Source organism: Staurois parvus, unplaced genomic scaffold, assembly GCF_062004578.1.
Source record: "Staurois parvus isolate SC_StPar_1 unplaced genomic scaffold, SC_StPar_1.0 ptg000022l, whole genome shotgun sequence".
NCBI lineage: Eukaryota > Metazoa > Chordata > Amphibia > Anura > Ranidae > Staurois > Staurois parvus.
The window spans coordinates 756,599-781,098 of NW_028317818.1; the positions used below are offsets into that span (position 1 = coordinate 756,599).

General features: G+C 45.4%; 2 protein-coding genes across 4 annotated transcripts in view; both read right to left on the reverse strand.

Annotated features, from left to right (window-relative positions):
- The window catches only part of KPNA7 (karyopherin subunit alpha 7), a 132,374-nt gene that overhangs the window by 94,324 nt on the left and 13,550 nt on the right, over positions 1-24,500 (reverse strand). The gene's annotated exons all lie outside the window — the stretch shown is intronic.
- Positions 10,861-12,736, reverse strand: LOC149472134 (uncharacterized). The gene is made up of 2 exons (XM_089691456.1): positions 12,489-12,736; positions 10,861-12,314 (listed from the first exon to the last, which is right to left on the reverse strand). Exons 1-2 carry the CDS (start codon positions 12,600-12,602, stop codon positions 11,025-11,027), a joined length of 1,404 nt encoding a protein of 467 aa, XP_089547582.1. The 5' UTR covers positions 12,603-12,736; the 3' UTR covers positions 10,861-11,024.

The following is a 24,500-nucleotide window of genomic DNA, read 5'->3' on the forward strand; positions in this document are numbered from 1 at the left end:
ACACCCTCTCCCCTCCCTGCCAGCCTACTTACTGTGGCTATTCCTTACCAGCTGACAGTATTCCCCATCCCTCAGGTCCCCTTGATTCCCATCTATTTTCCTCTCCTCCCCCTTCCCTCTTGCTAACACAAAGCCTCCCCCTTTTCTTTATCCCTATGCAGACTAGGATCCCCTAGTTTCACTGCATCTCCCCCCCCCCCCCCCCCCCCATCTTCTACCCACACTTTTCCACTCATGTCCATGGTTCCCAGTCTCACTCCACCATCCAATTTTCTGCAGGCGTTAAGGAGGCAGACAATTGCATGGTCAGGCAACACTGTATCCATATGAGATTTCTATCCTTTTTTCACACACAGAGCTCTTTTGGTGGTAATCACCTTTTTTAATTTTAATAAAAAACAATTTTGCAATTAATCTCTTTAATGTTAAGTCAAACTGTATTCTGCTACAGAAAATAAATCAGTGTATATTGTTTACTCTGTAGGAAAGTCTACTATCCATCTATCAGTCCTGATGTACTGATAGCCGAACTCATTTGAGGCCCGAAAACATCAGAACAGTACAAATACCCCCCAAACGTCAACAGTGCAAATACCCCTCAGTTGCCTCTTTTTTGGAAAGTTAGACAGTCTGAGGTAATTAAAGAGGAATAGCAAGTTTTGAAATTGTATTTTTTTGGGAAAATTAAGATTTTGAAAAATTGTTTTCACCACAGCATCATCACATAACTGGTGTGGCAATGATCAGGGATTCTAACTGGTGACAGTATGTAAAAAAAAAAAAAACCCACACACCATGTGATTACTGTGACCAATTACAGAGATAAAACACAATAGTACACAATGGGTGTCATGAATGAAATCCATTGTGTATACCTGTCATGTGATCTGCTGTGATTGGTCACAGCAATCATATGGCATCTGCAGCAGCCAGTACACTGATGGTCATCCGCTGTGTCTGGTGGACACAGCAGGTGACAGATTTTGCTGCAGCTCAGCTGCAAGCTGAACTCCCTCCCCGTCTTCAGCCCTGGACTTATGATAGTACAATCTGGTACCGGCTAGGATTTTGTTCAATTCCAAGTGAATGGTTTGAATTCAGTTTGGTATGGTAGAGTGTACATTTTGAACAAGAATGTAAAAAAGTAAATTTGAAAGTGTACAAAACTGAATTTTATTTCAGAATTTAGATTTCAAACAGATTTAAAATAAAAATTCAAATGGCACAAATATGTATTTAACTAAACTCAGATTGGGAAAATATAGTATTGATTGCCAAGTTTTCTAGAATACTAATTAGTACAAACTGCTTTTAAAGTATATTATTCAGATTGTTGTATCAGAATTAGTGCACCGAAATAAAAAAAAATTCTTGGATTGAAACCCAAAAATGGACAGTTTAATTAAAAAGTGGAATACAATTATATATTACAAATGTTTAAATCAGTCAATGGGCTGCTTTCACAGAGTTTATTTTTATTAAGCACAAAAAAAAAAAAAAAAAAAAAAAAAGGCATCCCTTTAAATTCAATGCATGTCTTCAGAGTGGTACGTTCTTCCCTTGCGGTGATAAAAATCCTGCTTGCTGAAGTTTTGGTGCATATATTTGGACTTTTTTTTTTTTTTTTTTTTTTTTTTTTTTTTAGGGATTTTTGCAGACGTGCACAGTCCATTTAACATGGTTTCCTATAGGACACATTCACATCTGTTTTTTTTTTTGAGCTGCTGCGTTTTGGGAAAGGGTCAGGGTCTTTGAAAGTGCATAATTTAGCATTTTTGGTTCAACAGACATTAATGGAGACACTGCAGAAAACACAAACTACACTGGTATGAACCAGGCCTAAAAACGCATCAAATGCATGAGTGGCATTTTAATCTGCCCAGCAACAAGTTGATGAAAAAAAAAATTCAAGAAACGCAAAATGCATCAAAAAGGCAAAAAGCACTGCAAAACACAAACTGCAGTGGTGTGAACCAGACCTGAAATGCATTGAAACCCCATCAAAAACCACACACATTTTGAGTCACATGACCTATGAAAAATGCATTCTAAACATGGTACAAATCACATGTTTTCATCAACTTTTTTCCCATCAGCAAAATGCCGATAACACTGGCAAATATTACGGCTGACAATATATCAGTGCATCTCCAATCAGAATGAACTACATTTTATAGAAATCAATTAAAAATCTGGATGAGCCAATTCCCATTTTGAAGGTACAATCCGCATTTGAGTTTTATCATTTGGATTGTACAAGAATTCAGACTGAATTTGAATAAATTCAGTTGATTCTTTTGAATCAACCTTAATGAGATTGTTAGTACTTTGTATAATCAAATCTATGTTATGGTTGGCACCATTTTGAGCTATAAAAGTACAAACAGGCATTTTATTCCTGTCCAGTTCTAATTGTGCTACTGTACAATGAAAATGCAATGTAGTACATTGCTACTGTGAATTGTACATTGTGACGGAATTAATTCTACAATCTACTTTTGAATAGTATATTTTATATTGTTCACTTAGAACCACAAATTTCAAAATAAGTTTTAATTTTTCTAAATTCTGGAATCAGATTTGTAAATCAAAAAGGATAAGTTCATGCATGATTTATTGTGTTCGGAGTCTAAAGCATTGCACCAGCAAAATCAGCAGATTCTGACAGGAAGACTTGAACCACCAACAGTGCTGTGGTAGTTTACCGAGGACTATAAGTCAACAGCCACTAAGGTTGTCGGAACTCGTAGTCTATTCATTCACAGAACACTGAATGACACGACTCATGGCTGCCCTGTTTTTGAAAACTGACAGCTAGTACAGGGAGCTTCTCCCCATACTTCTGTCATGGGGGGGGGGTAGCAGATGCAGAATTGAGAACATGTAACATTTTACATGTTTCACCTGTTCTTGGAGTAGAACATGCAACATGTTCCCCGAAGATTAATTTAACCTCGAACCACTTCAATACCGGGTACTTTTACCCCCTTCCTGCCCAGGCCAATTTTCAGTGCTCACACTCTGAATGACAATTGTGCGGTCATGCAACACTGTACCCAAACTAAGTTTTTATCATTTTGTTCACACAACTAGAGCTTGCTTTTGGTGGTATTTAATCACCACTGGGATTTTATTTTTGCTAAAACAAAAAAAAAAAAAAAGTTATGAACAATTATTTGCAAACTTTTATAAGTTTAGGCCAAGATGTATTCTGCTACATTTCTTTGCTGAAAATAACCCAAATCAGTATTTAGTCTGTAGGAAAATAACCCATATCAGTATTTAGTCTGTAGGAAAGTTAGAGTTCAAACTATGGGATATCTAAAAATTGATCAATACTGAAGTACTGACAGCCAATCTAATTTCTTGAGGCCCAAAAAATGTTAGAACACAGATATCCCCCAAATGACCCCTTTTTGCAAAGTAGGCAGTCCAACATATTTCATAAGAGGCATGGAGAGTTTTTTGAAGTTGTAATTTGTCGATTTAAGAAATTTTTTTTTTTTTTTAACATACCGTCACCAGTGCAGTAGAGCATCATCATAACCAATGTGATGATCAGGGACACTGACGGTGACAGTACGAAAAACAATTTCTCAATTTTTTTTATTACATTTTTTTCTCGTAAGTTTATTTTTTCATATTACACTATGACCAAAGTAGTATAATATTACCATAGTAACATTGTACTACTTTGGGGAAGCAAAGTGTAAAAAAAAAAAAAAAAAGTTACTGATTGCTTATAGCAAGGAATTTGCTATAAGAAAGCAGTTAACTGAATTAAATAAATTCAGGTAGGTTTGTGGTGATTAGCTGTGACTGGCCATGGCTAATCACATGACACAGATGACCTGTGATTGGCCAAGCCCGTGCATGTAATCACGGACTGAGGTATACAGCCGGTGACAGATCTCGCCACAGTCATATGACACCCTCCCAGGTCAACAAGAGGCTCGCCCGGCTGTCATTTTACTATAGGCTGGGCAGGAAGTGGTTAAAATTGATATGCCTCCAGACAGCCCACTCATCATAAACCAGATTTTGATAGTCTCAAAATTTAAAAATCAGTCTACCAGTGTGTCAGATTTTACTTAAAAATTTAAAGTTCTGTTTAGTGTATAATGGGTGAAGTGAGATTGTTCAACCTGAATTAAACTAAAAAAAGTCAAAATTTCACAAACATGCTTCTAAGTTAAAATTTAGATTGATCAGATTTAGATGACACAATCTTAACTATGTATACATATCAAAAATGTGTTTATCTACATCAGATCAGAATTTTAATTGAATTCTGACTGTACCAATTAGCTACCAATTGGCACCAGATTGTACAAATCAAAGTAAATTCACACTGAATCTTAATTTTGATTATACAATTTGTAACAATTCAGACTGTACCAATGTGAATTTGACTTGTGCTGTCAATTTTGAAAAAGTCAAGTACTAGGAAGTACAGTTTAATTTTTGCTTCAAATTAGATTTTACAGAAAAGTGGTGGCAGGGCAGCACACAGAAGAGACAAAAAAGGCACATTTGCATTTCGTTGGCCAAAGTGGCTGAAAAAAAAAAAAACAATAAAATCACCTACCACACACAAGTGGTGGCAAATGACTGGCTCACAAAGCTTGCCAATCCCACCATACTCATGTAAACTGGCCACAAAAGTCTGCAGAATTTGTATGCAACCCCATATTCTAGCTTGCTAAATTAGCCACAACAGGAAGATTATATTGATGTTCAAAGTCTCAGGTCATTTAAGAGAACTGTTCTTTCTACATCTCCACATTTTTACATGGTTACCCTAGGTTTTGTTATTGTAATCTAGGAAGTTATAGATAAAAAGAATGTAATTAAAAAAAAAAAAAAAAAAAAAAAAAAAAAAAACAGTGGCTCATTTTGATATAATAAAAATTGACTGCACATCTACAATTTAAACAACTGCCATACAATCTTAATTATGTAGCAATCATACCAATCATTGGGTCTTGCAACCAGAATGATTGCACAGTTAGAATTAAAAGCTATAAAAAATAAGCTTTTATTGAAAATAAAAAAAATGAAGGAATGCTATCATAGTTTAAACACTAAATATAACAGAATATGTAAAAAAAAAAAAAGAAATCAAGGCTGAAAAAAAATTGAACAGATTGCAAAAGATAGGACAAACCCCCCCCCCCCCCCAAAAAATCTTCAATTATATTAGTAGTAAAAAAAAAAAAAAAAGTCAGGTCCGAGCATGTAGGCCCTTTACAAAATCTAGAGCTGGTGACTGGGAACATAAAAGGCACACTTATTAAATACCTTCAGCTGAGTGTATACAAAAAAAAGGAGCATGGGGGAGCTCTTGTCCATAATGGGCATTGTATTGGCACAGCCCCAGATGATCCACATTGGCTCAACTGAAATGCTCTAAAAATATTTAGACATAAAGGTGAATAAAGCACCTGGACCAGATGGCATACGCCCACAGGTCCTTAAAGAATTGAGCTCTCATTTCAAAGCCATTGTTTCTCATTTAGGGACTCTGACATAGTACCACCGGATTGGCATAAGGCCAATGTGGTGCCTATATTTAAAGATCAAAATCTTTATCAAGTAATTATAGACCTGTTTAACATCTATAGTTGGGAAGATGCTGAAGAGTTTAATACCACATAGATGAGCTCTTGCTGGAAAAAAAGATTTTAACCAACAGACAGCATGGATTCATGAAAGAAATTGTCAAACAAATCCGATTTTTTTATGAGGTGGTGAGCAAAACCTTAACACAGGGGTGGAGGTGGACGTGGTATACTTGGATTTTACAACAGTGTGTGGCACAGTTCCCAACACACAGCAGTGCAAGGTAAAGACCATCGACTTAGAAAAATCTGTATGTAAATTGAGAGAAATCGGTATTAAAAAAAATAAATAAAATTGTACTCAGAGCGTAATGGTTAACGATTCATACTCTGAATGGTCTAGGGTTGTCAGTGGTGTACCCAAAAGGTTCAGCGTTTGGACCCTTACTTTAATATACCGTATTTTCCGGCGTAGAAGACGACTTTTCAACCCCTGAAAATCTTCTGAAAAGTCAGGGGTCGTCTTATACTCCGGTGCGAGCCAGGGCGGCACTTTTTCGAGGGGCGGCGCGGCGCCGCCCCCCGTCCTCCGGACACAAAGTACAGGGGTGGGCAGAGGGGCAGCTGTACCTTACCTGGCTCCGGTCCCACGACGATCCGGTCCAGGAAGCGCGGCTGCTCCTTCTTTCAGTTCGGCCGCTTGATGGTCACGTGGGCGCTCGGCTCCGCCTCCTCACCGGTGATTGGGCGCCAGCACTGGAAATGCACCCAGGCGACCAATCACCGGCGAGGAGGCGGAGCCGAGCGGCCCCGCGAAAATCGAGCGGCCGAACTGGAAGAAGGAGCAGCCGCTCCTCTCCCCCACTGACACTAACAATGAGGCACTGTTCCTCCCCCACTGACACCAGCGATGAGGCACTGTTCCTCCCCCACTGACACCAACGATGAGGCACTGTTCCTCCCCCACTGACACCAACGATGAGGCATTGTTCTACCCACTGACACCAATGATGGGCACTATTCCTCCTCCCCACTGATACCAATGATGGGGCACTATTCTCCCCACTGATACCAATGAAGGGGCACTATTCCTCCCACTGATACCAATGATGGGGCACTATTCCTCTCACTGACACCAATGATGGGGCACTATTCCTCCCACTGACTAATGATGGGGCACTATTCCTCACACACTGACACTAATGATGGGGCACCATCATTGGTGTCAGTGGGAGGAATAGTGTCCCATCATTGGTGTCAGTGGGAGGAATAGTGCCCCATCATTGGAATACCATACTGAAATAGCATACCATATTGAAATCAAATCTGATGATTTTTCATTTTTATTTGGTGTGCGTTGGAAGAGGGGTAGTCTTATACGGCAAGTATAGCCCAAACCCTATATTTTAACAGGAAAAGTAGGGGGTCGTCTTATACGCCGGAAAATACGGTATTTATAAGCTATATACTGTCTGGGATTAAAAATACAGTTTCAGTCTTTGCAGATGACACCAAGCTGTGCAGTGGAATAACGTCCTTAAAGAATGTCTCCCAACTTACAAGCTGACCTCAATGCACTGTTTAATTGGGCAACTATGTGGCAAATTAGGTTTAAATGTTCATAAATGTAAGGTTATGCACTTGGGGGCTAAGAATATGCATGCAGCATTTATACTGAAGGGGGGGGGGGGGGGGCACAACTGCAGGAATCAATAGTGCAGGATCTGGAAGCTCTGGCAGATCATAAGCTAATGGTGGTGTGCAATGCCAAGCTGCAGTTTCTAAAGCGAGCAAAATCCTCTTGTATTAGAAGAGGTACAGAATCCAGAGAGATATTTTACCCCTGTACAAATTAGTAAGACCTCATCTGGAATATGTGGTTCAGTTTTGGGCACCAATTCACAAAAAACATTGGAGGAACTGTGAAAAGTGCAAACAAACTGATAAGAGGCATGGAGGAGCTCAGCTATGAGGAAAGATTAGAGGAACTGAATTTATTCTCTTGAGAAGCGATTAAGGGGAATATAGTCAACATGTATAAATACATCAGTGGTTCATATAGCGAACTCTGTAGAATTATTTACCCTTTGGTCATCACAGACAGGGGGCACTCTTAAATCTTTCCCTCCAGATGTACCGTATTTTTCGCTCCATAAGACGCACCTGACCATAAGACGCACCTAGGTTTTAGAGGCAGAAAACAGGAAAAAAAAACCAAGTTACACTTACGGTAACGTCTTTTCCAGGAGTCTTTCAGGCCAGCACTCTGAGAGACCTCGGCTCCTCCCCATCTGAGGAAACACCTCCACCTACAATAAAAAAGCTCCACTCCCCTCTGACCTCAGTTCTCCAAGCATCCTCCGGTCATCTGGGGAGACACAATGCGAGACAACATAATCACAATAAGCCATCTTCACATAACCAATATCAACAGTGGGTGGGAAACCGGTGCTGGCCTGAAAGACTCCTGGAAAAGACGTTACCGTAAGTGTAACTTGGTTTTTCCCCTACCGTCTTTCAGGCCAGCACTCTGAGAGGATAAGCGAGTACTCACCCTTCGGGCGGGCTAACTGCTTGTAAGACCTTACGACCAAAGTCCTGCTCCTGCACCGAGACCAGGTCCAGTCTGTAATGCTTGGCAAATGTGTCATAGCTGGACCATGTTGCCGCTCTGCAAATCTGCCCTGGGGAAACCCCTGCTAACTCTGCCTGGGTAGCCGCCACAGCTCGGGTGGAATGTGCCTTGATACCCTCCGGGACCTCCAGGCCTTCTGCCTGATATGCTCCTGTAATCGCCAGCCGCAGCCAGCTGGCCAGCGTCCTTCTAGACGCCTTCTTGCCTCTTCTAGCCCCCTTAAAAAAAACAAAAAGGGATTCGGTGCTTCTGAACTCCCTAGATTTCTCTAGATACTGGAGAACGCACCTTCTGACATCTAAACAATGATACCTCTCCTGATCTACCCCCACCGGGTTAGGAAAAAATGAGGGAAGGACAATGTCCTGTTCCCTCTGGAAACTCCGAGCTACCTTCGGAATGAAGGACGGGTCTGGTCTGAAAACGATCCTGTCTGAAAAAATACGGAGATAGGGTGTTCTGATCGAGAGGGCCTCCATCTCACACACCCTCCTCGCCGTGGTAATCGCCACCAGAAAAGCAGTCTTAATGGTGAGCTCACCTATCGGACAGGACTCCAAGGGCTCGAACGGAGCCCTAGTCATCCCCCCGAGCACCTTGGCCAAATCCCACACTGGAAATGGTCTGGACCTCGGAGGCCTCTGCCTCACCAGAGCTTTGAAAAACCTACTCACCAACGCCTCCCTGGCCAGGGGCGTCTCCAAGAACACACTGAGGGCCGAGACCTGGCCCTTGAGCGTGCTGACAGACAATCCCTTGTCCGCTCCCGCCTGCAGGAATTCCAACACAGAAACCAAACTATGGGTTGCCACAGCTGTCCGGTCACACCAGGCTGTAAAGCAACCCCAGACCCTACCATAAATGGCCTGGGTCTCCTCCTTCCTACTGGCCAGTAATGTCGCCACCACCCTAGGCGAGAACCCCTTTTCTAAGAGGAGCTGCTGCTCAGAAACCAGGCCGTTAACCGCAATCTTCCTACGCTGGGGCAAAGAACCGGCCCCTGTGTTAACAAATCCACTCTTGGAGGCAGCTCCCAGGGTGGACGAGAGGCCAAACTCTTCAGGGTCGCAAACCACGCCCGCCGCGGCCAGAAGGGAGCTATCAGGATTAACGAGGTCCCCTCTGTCCTGAATTTCCTCAGGACCAGGGGGAGCAAAGGAACCGGGGGAAAGGCGTAACAAAGCCGGTAGTCCCACCTCTGACCTAATGCGTCCACCGCTCTGGACCCGTCCCAGCGGGATAGAGAGAAGAAATTTGGGACCTTGTTGTTCCTTCCGGAGGCAAAAAGGTCCACATCCGGGGATCCCCACCTTCGCACAATCTCCTGAAAGACATCGGGGTTCAAGGCCCATTCCGACTCCCTGAGCCGAGTCCTGCTCAGGAAGTCTGCCTTCTGGTTCAGCTCCCCCTTTAAGTGTATCGCAGACAGGGACGCCAAATTCAGCTCTGCCCAGGACAACAGTGTCGCCGCTAAGGCCCCGAGGGCCTTGCTCCGCGTCCCTCCCTGCCTGTTTATATAAGCCACTGCCGTGGCATTGTCCGTCAGGACACGCACGTGCTGGCCCGTGACCTCCGCCTGGAAGGAGTGCAGAGCCTCCCACACTGCCCTCAATTCCTTCCAATTCGAGGATTTGTCCTTCTGCCCTAAGGACCATTCCCCCTGAGTCACCAAATTTCCCAGGTGGGCTCCCCAGCCCCTGGCGCTGGCATCCGTAGTGACCTCCGCGGAAATCGGAAAGCACCACAACAGCCCCTGAGTTATGCTGGACGATCTCCTCCACCACCATAGAGACCTTTTCACACTGGGGGGCACCAAGACCCTGCGTTCTAGGGAGTGACCCTTCCTGTCCCAAACCCTCAGGATCCACAACTGGAGGGGACGCATATGCAGACCTGCCCACTGAACTGCCGGAATGGACGCTGTCAGCAATCCAAGTACCGACATGGCCTGTCTTATGGACATCGACCTGCTCCCCTGCAGTAATCTGACTCCGGCCTCCAACTTGGTGACTTTTTCCAAAGTCAGGCTGGTCTTTTGGTCTACCGAGTCTAGAGTGTAGCCCAAGTAAATCACCTTCTGAGAAGGCACCAGGCAGGACTTCTCCAGATTCAAAATCCACCCCAAGCTTTCCAGATGGTTCCTCACTATAACCAGGTCTTGCCGTAAGTGAGCCTCTGAATCCGCGAAGAGCAGCAAATCGTCCAGATAGGCCACCACTGAAATCCCCCTCAAGCGGATAGAAATCAGTGCCTCCGACAGAACCTTGGTGAATACTCTTGGCGAGGAGGAAAGGCCGAATGGAAGAGCCCTGAACTGCCAGTGTCGAACCCCTTCCTCCCCCCCCACTGCCAACCTGAGGAACCTCTGAGAGGCTTCCGCCACGGGCACGTGTAGGTAGGCGTCCTTCAAGTCTATGGATGCCATGAATGCACCTGGTGGGATTAGGGACCTGATCGTAAAAATGGAATCCATGCGGAACCTCCGGTAACGCACCGACTTGTTCAAGGGTTTCAGGTTCAAAATCAGTCTGAACGCCCCAGACGGCTTTTGAACCACAAACACATGGGAATAAACTCCCTTCCCTCGCTCCGCTACCGGAACCCTGGAGATGACCCCCTGGGACTCCAGAATCTCCAAAGCGCCCACCAGAGCCGCGTCCTTAGTCGGATCCCTTGGACGGGTCGTCACCAGAAAAGTCTCGGGTGGCGGTCTCAGAAATTCCAACCGGTAACCCCTTCGGATGACATCCAAAATGAAGGGGCTGGTGACCACGGCTTCCCACTGTGGGAGGAATGCCGCCAATCTTCCCCCCACAGGAGGAACCAAGTCACCTTGGTTTTTGGGGCTGCTCAGGAGGGCGAAAAATCGCTCCCCCTCTTCCCCTACCTCTCTGTCCCGCCGACCTACCCTGACCAGGCGGTCGCAGGCTCAGCCTCTTTGCCGGGCGGGCCTTCCGTGTCCCCCCCTCCTGCATTTTCCTCTTGAGGGGGAAGGACTTTTTCCTATCAGCTGTCCGGTCCAATAATTCCTCCAACCCCGGGCCGAACAGACTGTCTCCTGTGAGGGGGATGCCGCATAACCTAACTTTTGAAGTGATGTCCCCCTGCCATGTCTTTAGCCACAGCGCCCTTCTGGCTGAATTGGTCAGGGCAGCAGACCTGGCCCCCAATCTCACCGACTCTGCGGAAGCATCCGCAATATACCCCACTCCTTGCAAAAGGGTCTCAAAAGAGGCCAAGATTTTTTCCTTGGGAGAGTCTGCCACAATATGGGCCTGTAATTGCGTAAGCCAATACTCTAAGTTCCTGGCCACCACTGTCGTAGCCATGGCCGGTTTCAGGTTGTACAGGGTCGAGTCCCAGGCCTTCCTAAGGAGAGACTCTGCCCTTCTGTCCAATAAGTCTGGTAAGACCCCCATGTCCTCAAACGCTAGGTCAGTTCTCCTGGTTGTTTGGGAAAAGGCCGCGTCTAGCCTGGGGCTCTTGTTCCAGACCGCCTCCGGGTCTTCCGAAAACGGAAACCTCCTCCTCAATGCTTTTGAGAAGAACGGTTTCCTTTCCGGGTCTTGCCACTCCTTCTTAATCGTGTCTACCAAAATGTCATGCACAGGAAACATTCTGTGCTGGTGCTCCTCCAATCCCTGATACATTTGGTCGTGGAGAGATAAGGCCTTAACCTCCTCCTTAATGTCCAGGGTTTCGTATATAGCCCCCAGGAGCTCATCAACCTCCTCTAGGGTCAACTTATACCGGGAGGGGCCCCTCCCTTCCTCTGAGGGACCCTCACCCGCTGATTCCTCCTCAGACTGGGAGTCCCCCACTGGTTCCTCCCCAGTCATAAGGGGTTCCCGACGACTCACCGAAGCCACCTGGGGGGGGGGGGGAAGTGTAGGTAATGGGAGGGCAAACCTCTCCATGAGGGACTTGAAGGAGTCGAAGGTGGTAGCCAACTCCTTCACTGACCTAGCTAGGTCCCCCTGTTCCGGCTTCTCCTCCCTCACCAACCCCTGTATACATGGGCCACAAAGAACCTTTCGCCAAGATTCTTTTAGAACTTCCTTACAGGAAGGGCATCTCCGCTTGGGCTCCTGGTGCCTAAGTTTAGCTCGGGCCTTGCCCTGCAAGACACAAAAGAAAAGGGGGGAGGAGGGAAGCCCAATCAGTCCGACACTAAACACCCCCCCCCCCCTGCTTCCCGGCAGAGCAACAAGGGCCTGAAAAACCGCAGACCCCTTGCCCTACCTTCTGCTAGGGGCCCACAGGTAGGGGAGGCCTCCACTGAGGCACCTTACCTGCGACTGGCTGGTGCTGGCATCTCCTGGTCCCGGTGCCTCCGACATCCCGAACCGGAGGGTGGTCGCCTGGTGCAGGTCTGTCCCCCAGACCGCTGTGCACCGCACCGCCATATTCGAATTTCGCGCCGCCGTGGTGTGAAGGCCGCGACCGGAAGCGGAAGTCGCGGCCCTGGGCGAAGCCCCGCCCCTTCCGCCGGAAACCGCCGTCTCCCGACGTCCGGCCCGGCAAAGCCCTCAGACCGCCAGCATGGGTAGGAGCGGAACTCCCCCCGATCCTCCCCAGACCTCACCACGGCCACCCCGACACCCCCCCTCGCCGGAGGGGGTCGGGGGGCGAAGAGCAGGTAAGTGCCCTGTCCCGTCCCCCGGGATGCACTCTCACTGCTGGCAGCCTGCCCTGGGAGGATATGCAGCCGGACACTCCGGCCTTCACTCCCGGCTGCGTCGGGCCTCACAGCCGGCTATCCGGCCCTCGGCTCCCCTATCGTCCTCCTGCGCCTCCTCGTGTCTCCCCACCGGAGGAAACACCTGAACTGAGGTCAGAGGGGAGTGGAGCTTTTTTATTGTAGGTGGAGGTGTTTCCTCAGATGGGGAGGAGCCGAGGTCTCTCAGAGTGCTGGCCTGAAAGACGGTAGGGGAAAAAAAAAATTCTTAACTAATGGACTGCAGACACAGCACAGGAGATGACCAGAGACTGCGGACACAGCACAGGAGATGACCAGAGACTGCGGACACAGCACAGGAGATGACCAGAGACTGCGGACACAGCACAGGAGATGACCAGAGACTGCGGACACAGCACAGGAGATGACCAGAGACTGCGGACACAGCACAGGAGATGACCAGAGACTGCGGACACAGCACAGGAGATGACCAGAGACTGCGGACACAGCACAGGAGATGACCAGAGACTGCGGACACAGCACAGGAGATGACCAGAGACTGCGGACACAGCACAGGAGATGACCAGAGACTGCGGACACAGCACAGGAGATGACCAGAGACTGCGGACACAGCACAGGGATGACTGCTGACCTTTGGGGAGGGGGGGGGAGCGGGTACCTGAATTTGACAGGTACCCGCTCCCACTTCCACGGAGTTGTTGTTTCATCTTACCTGTTCCTCAACCCAGCCGCACGCTGTCTTCCCAGCTTCTGTAATGGCGCTCGGCATGACAGCCGGGTGCCCAGTGCGCATGAGCGAGAAGCACTTGTGCTTTGTGATTGGTCTGGCGGCTTCTGGGATCTGTCATGTGTCCCAGGTGCCGCCTTACCATTCACAAAAAGCACCGCTTCTTGCGCATGCGCACTTGGCACCCGGCTGTCATGCCCACACTACAGAAGCCGGGAAGACCGCGCCGCTGGATAGAGGAACAGGCAAGATGAAAGAACAACTAAACGGAAGTGGGAGCGGGTACCTGTCAAATTCAGGTACCCGCTCCCCTTCCCTGCCCAAAGGTCAGCAGTCATCTCTATAAGGTCCCGCTGTAGAGCTGAGCGGCCGGCCCGGTATTCTGACACGGCGGCAGTGGAAATACCGGACCGGCCGCTCCATAAGACGCACTGACATTTTCCCCCCTTTTTTTGGAGGAAAAAAGTGCGTCTTATGGAGCAAAAAATACGGTAATCTCCAAATACAGAAAGGTTTCTTCACAGCGAGAGCTGTGAAAATGTGGATTAAACACCCTCGAGTTGGTTCTGCCCAGCTCAGCGGATTACTTTAAAAAAGGCTTGGCTTCTTTCCTAGATACACAATATAACTGGATCCTAACATTTCTACGTAAAGTTGATCCAGGGAATATTCAATTTCCTCTCTGTGGATCAGGAAGGTACTTTTTCCTCTGCAGGAGCAAATTGGATCATGCTTTGCTGGGTTTTTTTTTTGCCTTTCTCTGGATCAACTGTGGATAGGATTATAACTAATGGTTGAATTAGAGATTGACTTCTGTCTTTTCAGCCAGGCCAACTATGTAATTTTCATTTAAGATGGCCATACATTGATTTTAGAACAGTTCCTCAAACTTGCTGAAAATCACTCAGTGGGTGGCCCTACCACTTCTCTCCTGACTCCTTTTAATCAAGGGATGTTGACAAGCATTGGTTACCTAGCAACTACATTTCCATGAGTCTTTCAGGATATCACATGAAAGAGGCTCTACCCACCTAAAAACAGGAAACAAAAAAGTAAAAAAAAAAACCACAACACCCCCCCAGGTCACTTAGTGTCCTCAGTATTCACCGCTTCCACACCACCCAATAGCAGAAATACTGCTACAGGGTGGCACGGGTGAGAAAAATAGTGTACACGTGCGATTTTGCAGTTCCTGGTAGAGAAATTCACGGCCTCTGTGGTGAATCACCGAGTCCTGGCCAGTGATCACCAAGTATCTCTGATGGGGGAGAGACCTGTGTATAAAAACAGATCTCCCCCCTTGCAGCTACTGCACACTGCTTTCTATGGCTCTGCATAGCAGAGCCATACAGAGTGTGCTTACTGTAAAAACCACACATAGCCCCCATAGTAAAACAGCAGTTAACCCCTTTGATCACCCCACGTTAACCCATTCCTGCCCAGTGCCACTAGTAGTGGCAGTGCTTTTCATTAGCACTTACTGTATTGGTGTCACTGGAGGATGTCAGTGAGTTAGCAGGCAACTCCCTCGTTTTCCCAATTTGTCTTCCAGGATTATACAAGGACAATAAAGAAATAATCTATCAGGGTGGGACTAGTACTTCCAGGAACTATTCCACAAAGCTTAGTCCTGAAGAACAGTAGGGTAATCTATACGCATCAAAACACTGAAAAATGGTCAGGTAGTAAATGTAGAGCGGTTGAGGGAAAAAAAAAAAAAGTCATGGCCAAAAATATTGGCACCCCTGAACTTCTGTCAGATAATACACCACTTAAAAATGTTGCAATTACAAAAGGTTTAGGCATTCTCATGTTAAATTTCTTTTTTTTGTATTGGTATGGACACAAATTGAGAAAGCCAAATCTGACATTCCACACAAAACCCCAAAAATGGACTGGACAGAGTTATTGGCACCTTCTCAAATTTGTAAGAAATAATTGCATTCCAAGTTTGTGATGCTCCAGTAATCTTTAATTAAACTCGCTTGTATCAATTAACAGGTGCCGACACAGAAATCACACCAGCAACAAGTTAAAATGGTGAAAAATTAACGTAACCTGTTGCGTGTCTGTGCCACATGGAGCATGCAAAAGAGAGCAGCAAAGAATTGTCTGAGGATTTGAGAACAAAAATTGTGGATAAGCATGAATAATGTAAAGGTTACAAGTCCATCTCCAGAGCCCTTAAGATTTCTGTGTCCACTGTGAGCAACATTGTCAGAAGTTCACAGCCCATGGCACTGTATCCAATTTCTCTAGAGGTGGACAAAGGAAAAAAATGATCAAAGGATTGCAATGAAGGATTGTTCGAATGGCAACTAAAGAACCTTGATCAACTTCCAGACAAAAAATTCAAGCTGACCTTCAGGCACATTGTACACTATACATCACCATCTGAAAAGGGATGCTATGGTAGGAGACCCAGGAGGACCCCACTGCTGACCAACAAAAAAGCCATATTGGCGTTTGCCAAAACTTACTTGAGGAAGCCAAAATCCTTTTGGGAGAATGTGCTGTTCACAGAAAACAAGAATTACAGATTTTTGGTAAAGCCCATTATTATACAGTTCAGAAAAAAAAACCTGAGGCCTTTAAAGAATACAGCTCTTACAGTCAACATGGAGGATCACTGATCTTTTGGGGTTGCTTTGCTGCTTAAGGCACTGGATGTCTTGACTGTGCATGGCATTATGAAATCTGAGGACTACCAAAGAATCCTGGGGTGCAATATAGGGTAGTGTCAGAAAGTTGGGTCTGTCAGGGATCACGGGTTTTACAGCAAGACAATGACCCAAAGCACATATCAAAAAGCACCCAGAAATGGTTTAGTATAAAGCGCTGGAAAATACTGAACTGGCCAGCAAAGAGTCCAGATCTCAAAACAGTTGGAAAAAGGAACCCTTCCAATTTGAGAGACCTTGAGCAGTTGGCAAAAGAGAAGTCCAAAACTCCAGTAGAGGGGTGTAAAAACAAATTGATTGTTACAGGAAGCAATTGATTTATTTTTTCGAATGTGTGCTACCAAATATTAAATTGAGGGAGCCAATCATTTTATAAAGTCCATTTTGAGGTTGTGTATGGAATGTGTCAAATTTGGCTGGTTTCTCCACTTTACCTCATACCAATACAAACGAAAAAAAAAAAAAAAAAAATATGAGAATGCCTAAACATTTGTACTTGCAACAAATTTCCAGGGCGAAGTGGTGCATTACACGTCAAATGCAGAGGTACAAATATTTTTGTCCATGACTAATCTGTCTAGCCTGGGGCCAGAGACCTGTGAAATGACCCAAATCCACTGGGGAGGTTCTACTTTTAAAAATGTACCCTGAAAAGATGAACGGGATCCACCTGCCTATGGTGTTAAACACCTGAGCAACTGACTTGGGCCCTGTGAGTAGTACATAGCTTGGGGTGAATTTTAATCAGACCCTCAGAACTATTACAAGTAACTAGTCTGATAAATAACTTAACATGCACCAGTATCACAATATGCCATATGGTGCTGGAATGGAGGCAACTCCCTCACACTTGCCTCATACCCTGTGACGTCACACCGCACAGCCCCTGTAGACGGCCGGCGGCCATTTTTGAATTCCTTGTCAGCAGCTGCTTACTACTGCATGTGAGTAGTATATTCTATTGCTTTGTTCAATTTACCCCTGTGGATAATTAAAGTACTATACGATTAGATCTTTTTGTTGCTCTGGCTCGTTACGTCCGAGCCCCCCCTCTTCAAGGCTTGTTGGGATTATCTGGTGGCCACATCAGGAATGGTTTAACTCCCCCTGCTGGTGAGACGAGTGCACATCCCCTGACACCTGGAGACCCTGAGGTTGTGATACTTTGCCCAGCTGACGCAAGCCTGATGACCCTCCCAGTGATCCAGTTTCAGTAGGCGGATGACCAGGAGTTGGTTAACACTCAAATGCGCATTACCATTGCGCTGTCTGGTTAGTGCAATCTACACTCATCTCTGTGGGATGAATATGGTCACGGAAGTCACAAATTTTTTCACCACCTTACCTTGAAATTTTGCACTATGCACCACAAGAACACTCTCGTTGGAGATATTTATTTATCGTTATTACAACCTGTGAACGTTTAGACAGTTTATCATCTATTGGTGTTCACAATACCATTTTATTATGGACCATACCATTTTATTATGCACCATCTATTTATATGCATGTATGATTGAACTCTATTAGCGCTGCATGTTTTTTACATTTATATTTTGGAGGCTCCTGGTGTTTGCCTTTCATGCTAGTCGCTTTCTGGTTTTTATCCAGCGCTCGTATCGTTTCGGTTTTGATCTATATCCATTATATAACTAGAGCTTGAATATGTTTTGGTAAATACCTGAAAAAAAAAAAAAAAAACACTGTCCGACTGTCAAAAAGCTCCCGTAGAGGGTAAGATTCTATGAATGGATACCAGATCCAGGTACCACCTAAAAGATAAATTTTAAAAAGTTTCTCTTGAGCACAGGCAGGGACTGACTGTGGGTGAATACGAAAGCAGCATGCCAGTCTTCATGGGAAAACTCCCAGATCCCTCGACCAGAGTCTACCGTAAGTGGATAACACACTGAGTGTTTAGGATCATTTTGTATAACTCACTGAAAAACTGCCTTCTCCTTGAGCTGCCCTGTCATGCTAACATTCTATGTCTGTCAAAGGCCTGTGTATCTGTCTTGAGTCAGTTTTACAATACATAGATGTGTAGAATTGTCAACCAGCCTAATGATCCAGAAACTATCAGGGAACTGAAAAAGGTTCCCAGTGTGTAAAAGAGCCAAGATAATCAAAAGCCATAGGACAAAACTGCTATCTGGCAAAGCTGGGTTAGCAAAGGAGTGGGCCTGGATCAGTAGAAAGGGCATTTGATCCTTTTTAAATATAGATACCACATTGGCTTTACAGCAATCCAGCAGTATTAAATCTGCCATTATATAGAGTTCCAAAAAATTAAACAATGGCTCAACTCTGAAAAATGAACTCTCCAACCAGGACAGTCCACTATTAATGAGCAGCACATACAAATTCTAATCACAGATTGTATGAAAATAAATATCCAACTTCAGTGGACATCGATAGATAGCAATGTCAATGGTGTACAGTTGAAAATAGGGGCCAATGCCCATTTAACCTGACCACAGGCATATAAAAAAAAAATTGTAGTATCCAAATCATGTTATAGACATCAGTGTCATTGATATTCAGCTTGAAGTAAAGGCTAATAGCCCAATGATGATGAAACTTGAAGGCTAAGGAGCCAGCATAATTAGATCCGATCAGTCCAGCTCAATCTCAGGTGTACAAATGTCATTGTTATTCAGCTTGGAGTGAAGGCTGACAGCCTAATATGAGGCTGAAGGGTTACTAAACCAGTATAGTTAAAATCAACTCAGTCCAGCTTGATCCAAAGTGCAAAATTATGTCCACAGTCAGTTTTGACAATTGTAAAGTCATTTTCTATCAGAGTGATAGCTATGGACCATACAGCTTAAAGGTACTGTTGTAGCATTAATACGGCAACTGCCGCTAAAAATTGTGCCTGCAGGCTCTCACCACTCCAAGAAAGATCTGGGAGTCCATTGACAGCGTGGAAGACTTCACACGGTTTAAGTAGATAAGCTGTTGGCTCTGCGTACATCCGGATGACCGAAACCATTGTAGGTTTCAAACAGCCGGGCCGGGTTGGAGTAAGTGACTCTGTAATGATTGTAATAGTTCAAAGCAGTAATCCCGGTAGTGTAGTAGAGGCATTGTAAGGATGGCCGCTCAGATTGGCGTGAGGCGGATCAACACGCCTACTCCGGTAGGCATGGTTCAGGACCTCGCTGACGCTGCCTTTGTCAACTCGTTTCACCTATGACCGTGCGCTTCCAGTTCCTGCAAATTCTCAAACTGACCCACTGGTATTCCTCTAATCCGGGAATTTGGATGGTGACTAGTGGCATGCAAGAGTGTATTTGCTGCTGTATTCTTCCTGAATGTTTTAGTTTTAAGTCTGCCATTGTCCATTCTAATGGATAGATCAAGAAATGCAATCTCCAAAGGATCAACTGCATATGTCAACTTAATGTTACAAGTGTTACAGAGTTCCTCCATAAAGCTTTTTAGTTACTAAACCCAGGACCGTGCATTCACTACATCTGGTTTCTCAGTACACACATGGAAATGCAGTTATTTTACTAAATATAAAACTGCTTAATACCTTTTCTCAGCAGTTAGAGCAGTCTTGTGACTTCTATCAGTGTTCATCTGAGCACTGGTTAAAGCTTGTAGGAGTTTTCATTCTACTCTGATTGCCCTATGAGAGTGGACAGTGCTGATTGGCTCTGTGCTGATCACATGCACCCTCAAGAAAAATCCTCTAGCAGTACACACCAGACTGATCATGTGCAGAGTGTCACCAAGGTTGTGTTTTCAGGAAATGAAATTGGGACCGTGGAAAGGGAGGATCAAACATCCATCCACAGTGATTATAACAAGCATGCTTTACTGCATGTACAGACTGATTTTACTGTTGTGTGTTTAATGCTCTGTGGCAAAGCGTTAGTGTCACTAAAGGATAGGTTCACCTTTTAACAAAAAGTAATTCACTTTTTTTAATATGGGTGTAACATGTTACAAAAGGTGAACTTATCCTTTGTCAGGATAGCCAGCAAACATTCTCAAAAGGAGATGAGCAATAGTATTCTCCTTTGTTCTCAGATTCCTTTAGTGTGACCACCTCCAGCAATTCAAGGCCTGCCCTCCCCCTTTTTGCTCTGTCGTCATCTGCTACCAGTCTCTGGACACAGGTGACAAACCTTGTGCATATAGCCAGGTGCCAGCTATACAGCATGCCTTTCAGGGATATTTACAGATGAGTAGGATTACTCATTTCCCCCCTAGTGCCCAGTACTGGGACTGCTACATCACTTCCTGTTAAAATGGACCCAGTTCTTCTAACAGCAGAAGATCTTGGGACCTGTAGTTCTATAGCCAATACACCCTGTATTTCTGAGTGCTGACTGAATTACAACCAGAGAGCTGGGGAACCAGAAGGTTGCAGGGAGAGCAGATATACTCTCCAGCAAGAAGCCGTCTTACTCTTGTTGTGGGATTCAGAGCTGAACATATGGGGGGGGGGGGTCATTCTTTAGGCCAGCAACCTGTCTATTCCTGTGGGACTCTGCATTGGCACGGGAACAATTACCTCCTGATCTGCCAAATCCCCGATTCCTCCCAAGAGAACCTCTGCCTTTGTCCTGTCTCTGGGGTGATAAGTCAGCACAAAAAGGTATGCTGAAGGAACATGGACAGCCTTCTGCCCATCTAGGTCATTTGGGGTCCTTACTGGTGGGTTTGGAGCCAGAAAAAAAAAAAAAGCCACACCCTCATTTTTTTTGGCCTAGACAGGGAACTTCTTCCCCTTTTCAGCATACTTCGATGACACTTGGTCCAGCCCTGGGCCAAACAGAAAGGAACCCTCAAAAGAGCAAACTGCTCTTGACGTCAGATTGCCCTCCCAGGTTTTGACCCACACTGTTGATTTAAGTGCTCCATTCTTAGCAGATGTCCTGACCAATTCTACCACAGCATCTGCTATGTAGCCTACTACCTTACCAACCACCTCCAGGGAATCCAGCACCTCTTCTGACTGGGCTTCCCCCTTCTTGGCACCCAAAGACATGATCAATTACGCTATCCATCCAAGTATCAGTATTCCTAGTGATGCAAGTGGATGCCGGGGCTGGGGCCCATAGTAACAGCATTGGTATCCCAGGCTCTATGGAACAGCGTCTCAGACCCATGGTCCATCTGATCTCTGATGTTACCAGATTCCTCAAAGGACAGGTCAGACTTAGGATACGTGCAATAACGCCACGTCTACCTTGGGAGTTGGACTCTTCCTCTACTGGGTCTTCAGTTTAAGACCTCTTGGGATCCTTCCACTCTTAAGACAATATCTTTTGAGAGTTTGGTGCATGGGTATCATCCTGGCCTGCGGTCTCACCAACCCACTATACATCTCGTCCTGGGCGGTCCTCTGGAGGCATAGATAGCCCTTTCTCATCTTCCACGGCAAAAAGGAGTCTACCCATTGTAGATTTCTCACTAGCCTGACCAGCACATTCCAAATCTTTCCCCTCTTCCAGGGAGTTTGTCAGAAACCTCTGCCTCCTCTAGGTCTTCCTCCTCTGACCTGAGAGGATGAGTGCCCCAAACCCCCCCCTCCCCCATCCAAGCTCCCTCCTGGGAAAAAAAACCTTTCCCTAGAGGACCGGACAAGAAAAATCCTTCATAACCGCCAACGTTTCTTCCCGACAACTTGTGGATACACTTGAAGCAAAAGGGTCTGGCATGGTCTTGCAGAGCTTTAGCATTACAATAACCACACAGTTTAGAGCGGGGGGGGGGGGGGGCTTTAGCGGTCTTGTCGGCATTCTCCTGGGCAGTTAAACATGGCTCTAAGGAGAGAGAGACAGGGGCCTCGGTTAGCATTGTTCTCCTTCCCCCCCAAACTTCTCCCCCACCCCCCAGTACACCTGTAAGGGAGTAGGGAAGGTCTCTCTACCTCTCTACCCTCCTCCTCTCCCCCATCAGTCGAGTCAGACCCAACACCCTTTGTCTTCTTACTGGCTGCAGCCACTGCCTTGATTTCTGTTACAGAATGGCCCCTTGGGACTGCAACACCTTTGCCAGGCTCCTGAGTCCACACTCCCAGAGGTGATCCTTGGAGGCTCCTCACCGGCCTCATAGGAAGAAAATGCCGACTGCACCATCTTTACAGTGGAAATCCCGCCTTAACCGGAAGTCTACTTAGAGTGAGGCTTGGACCGCAGCCTCACTCCCACTTCGTCCTGTCCCCATATGCTGGCTGCCTAGCAGATACAGCAGCTCCCTCGCCCACCTCCAGATGCAGTGTTCTTCGGCCAGCATTCCCCCAGCACCTGTGGTTAACAGTCCAGCAACTACACCTTGCAGCCTGGTCCTCTTCTGGTCCGCCTCCCCACTGCCAGGAATGAGGGATTAAGGGCACCTTGTCCCCAGAAGAACCAGGCACACCTCCCTTGTGCCTGGAGACTCCTACGCTCTGGGACCCTGTTATAAGCCTTCCATAACCTAATATCTGCTTATAAACATTACTAACATACAGATGGATATGTTAGATCTTAATAAAATAATTGAGTTGTTATATTTCCATTTGTTCTAGATTGGGAAAAGCTAAACAGACTTCTAGTCTATGTGAATATATATGTATGTGGATATATATTAGTATTTTCTCTACATTCTAGCAACATGTGGTAGTAATTTTTCCTATAAGTGACCAACCAGAAAAATATTCAAAGGTCACCAAATCGCGCCAGTTGCTACTAAATAGACTAGTATATTATATTGCTGCCACTTATCTTCTAGTACAAGACATAAGTTATATAGTATCACCTCTAATCTAGTGGTTAATAGCCGAGCATAACATGTGTGATATAGATTAATAAACATTCATGATTCTGTCTTCATTAATATTCCTGTAACAATGTGAAAAAAATTCAAAAATGTGACTAAGCATAAACAGTGATGTTCCATAAAAAATAAAATATAAAATAAGTCCTGGGATAGCAAAAATTAAAGTCCAGTATAAAAGTTCCACAGCGTGAATCCAATTAAATTCTAGTGAAAAAATATAAATGTTGAAAGCTCGTGCTGTGCCCGTCATGTACCCCCACTCAGGTGTACACTCACCAGAACATAGCCTTTTGTTAGCCTGATCATAAAAGGTATCCACTGTTGAGATCAAGAGGTTCCTCCAAGAATCACCCTGATCATGAATGGTTGCCAGGATCATGGTAAATACTCCACTCCATTACATAGACATTTTTGCTCCAATCATGTATTACCAAAGGTAAACAACTTTAATAATCCAAGTATTGCACTTACAGCAATTAAAAGATCAATAAGCCCATTAAAATATTCAATTCAGTAACTCACATGCCGCATGGTGCTTTCACCACCTTCAGAACTGCCGGACAGAACACTGTCACATCACTTCCAGTTATGGCTCTGCGTCACTTCCGGTCCGCCGCACCGTCACGCGTTTCATCATATCCTGACAATCAGGATATGGAAAAACGCGTCAGAGCATGACGGTGCGGCGGACCGTAAGTGACGCAGAGCCATAACCGCAGAGAGATTAGCGCCATTGTAGTCTAGACTTGCTCGTGGATATAATGTGTTATAGCAGTCCAATTCTTGCAGTGTGATAAGAATTATAGTAGCTACTGTTGCTGGGGATAGAACATGTTATTGAAGTCTATTTTTGCTGGGTGATGAGTTTTTGTAGTCTATCCTCACAAGAGGATGTGTGCTATTGCAGTCTATTTTCCTGCTGGGGGATATAATGTGTTATTGCAGTCTATGTTTGCAGAATGTGGCGTTATTGTAGTTTATATTCTTGCTGGTGATCTAATGTGCCATTTTAGTCTACTTTGCAGGCACTGTAAGGCCAGTTTGGTCATGTGAATAAGGCCTTAAGTGTATCTAAATCCAAAGGAAAACATGTATATTAAATCTCATTAGTCCTTTAAAGATGGAAACTAATGCAGCCACCATATTCTCCTAGATTGTAAGCTCGAAAGAGCAGGGCCCTCGATCCCCTCATGTTTTGCATTGTATTGGTATTGTTCTGTCACATGTTCTGTCACCCTTTGTAATGTACAGCGCTGAGCGAACTATTGGCGCTTTATAAATACTGTATAATATTAAAGTGATTTTAACCGGTTGCCGACCAGCCACAGTACATATATACTGTGGCAGGGCGGCACCGCTGCACAAAATCAAGTATATAAAAAACGTGATTTTGCGTATCGAGCAGGGGGCGCGAGAC

Bases quoted from the DNA above. Each gene is read 5' to 3' on its own strand.
- LOC149472134 (XM_089691456.1), bottom strand. From the start codon at position 12,602: ATGGCGGTGCGGTGCACAGCGGTCTGGGGGACAGACCTGCACCAGGCG. The intron at 12,315-12,488 runs GTAAGGTGCCTC...TGTGTCTTGCAG, and splicing joins CCAGCACCAGCCAGTCGCAG to GGCAAGGCCCGAGCTAAACT.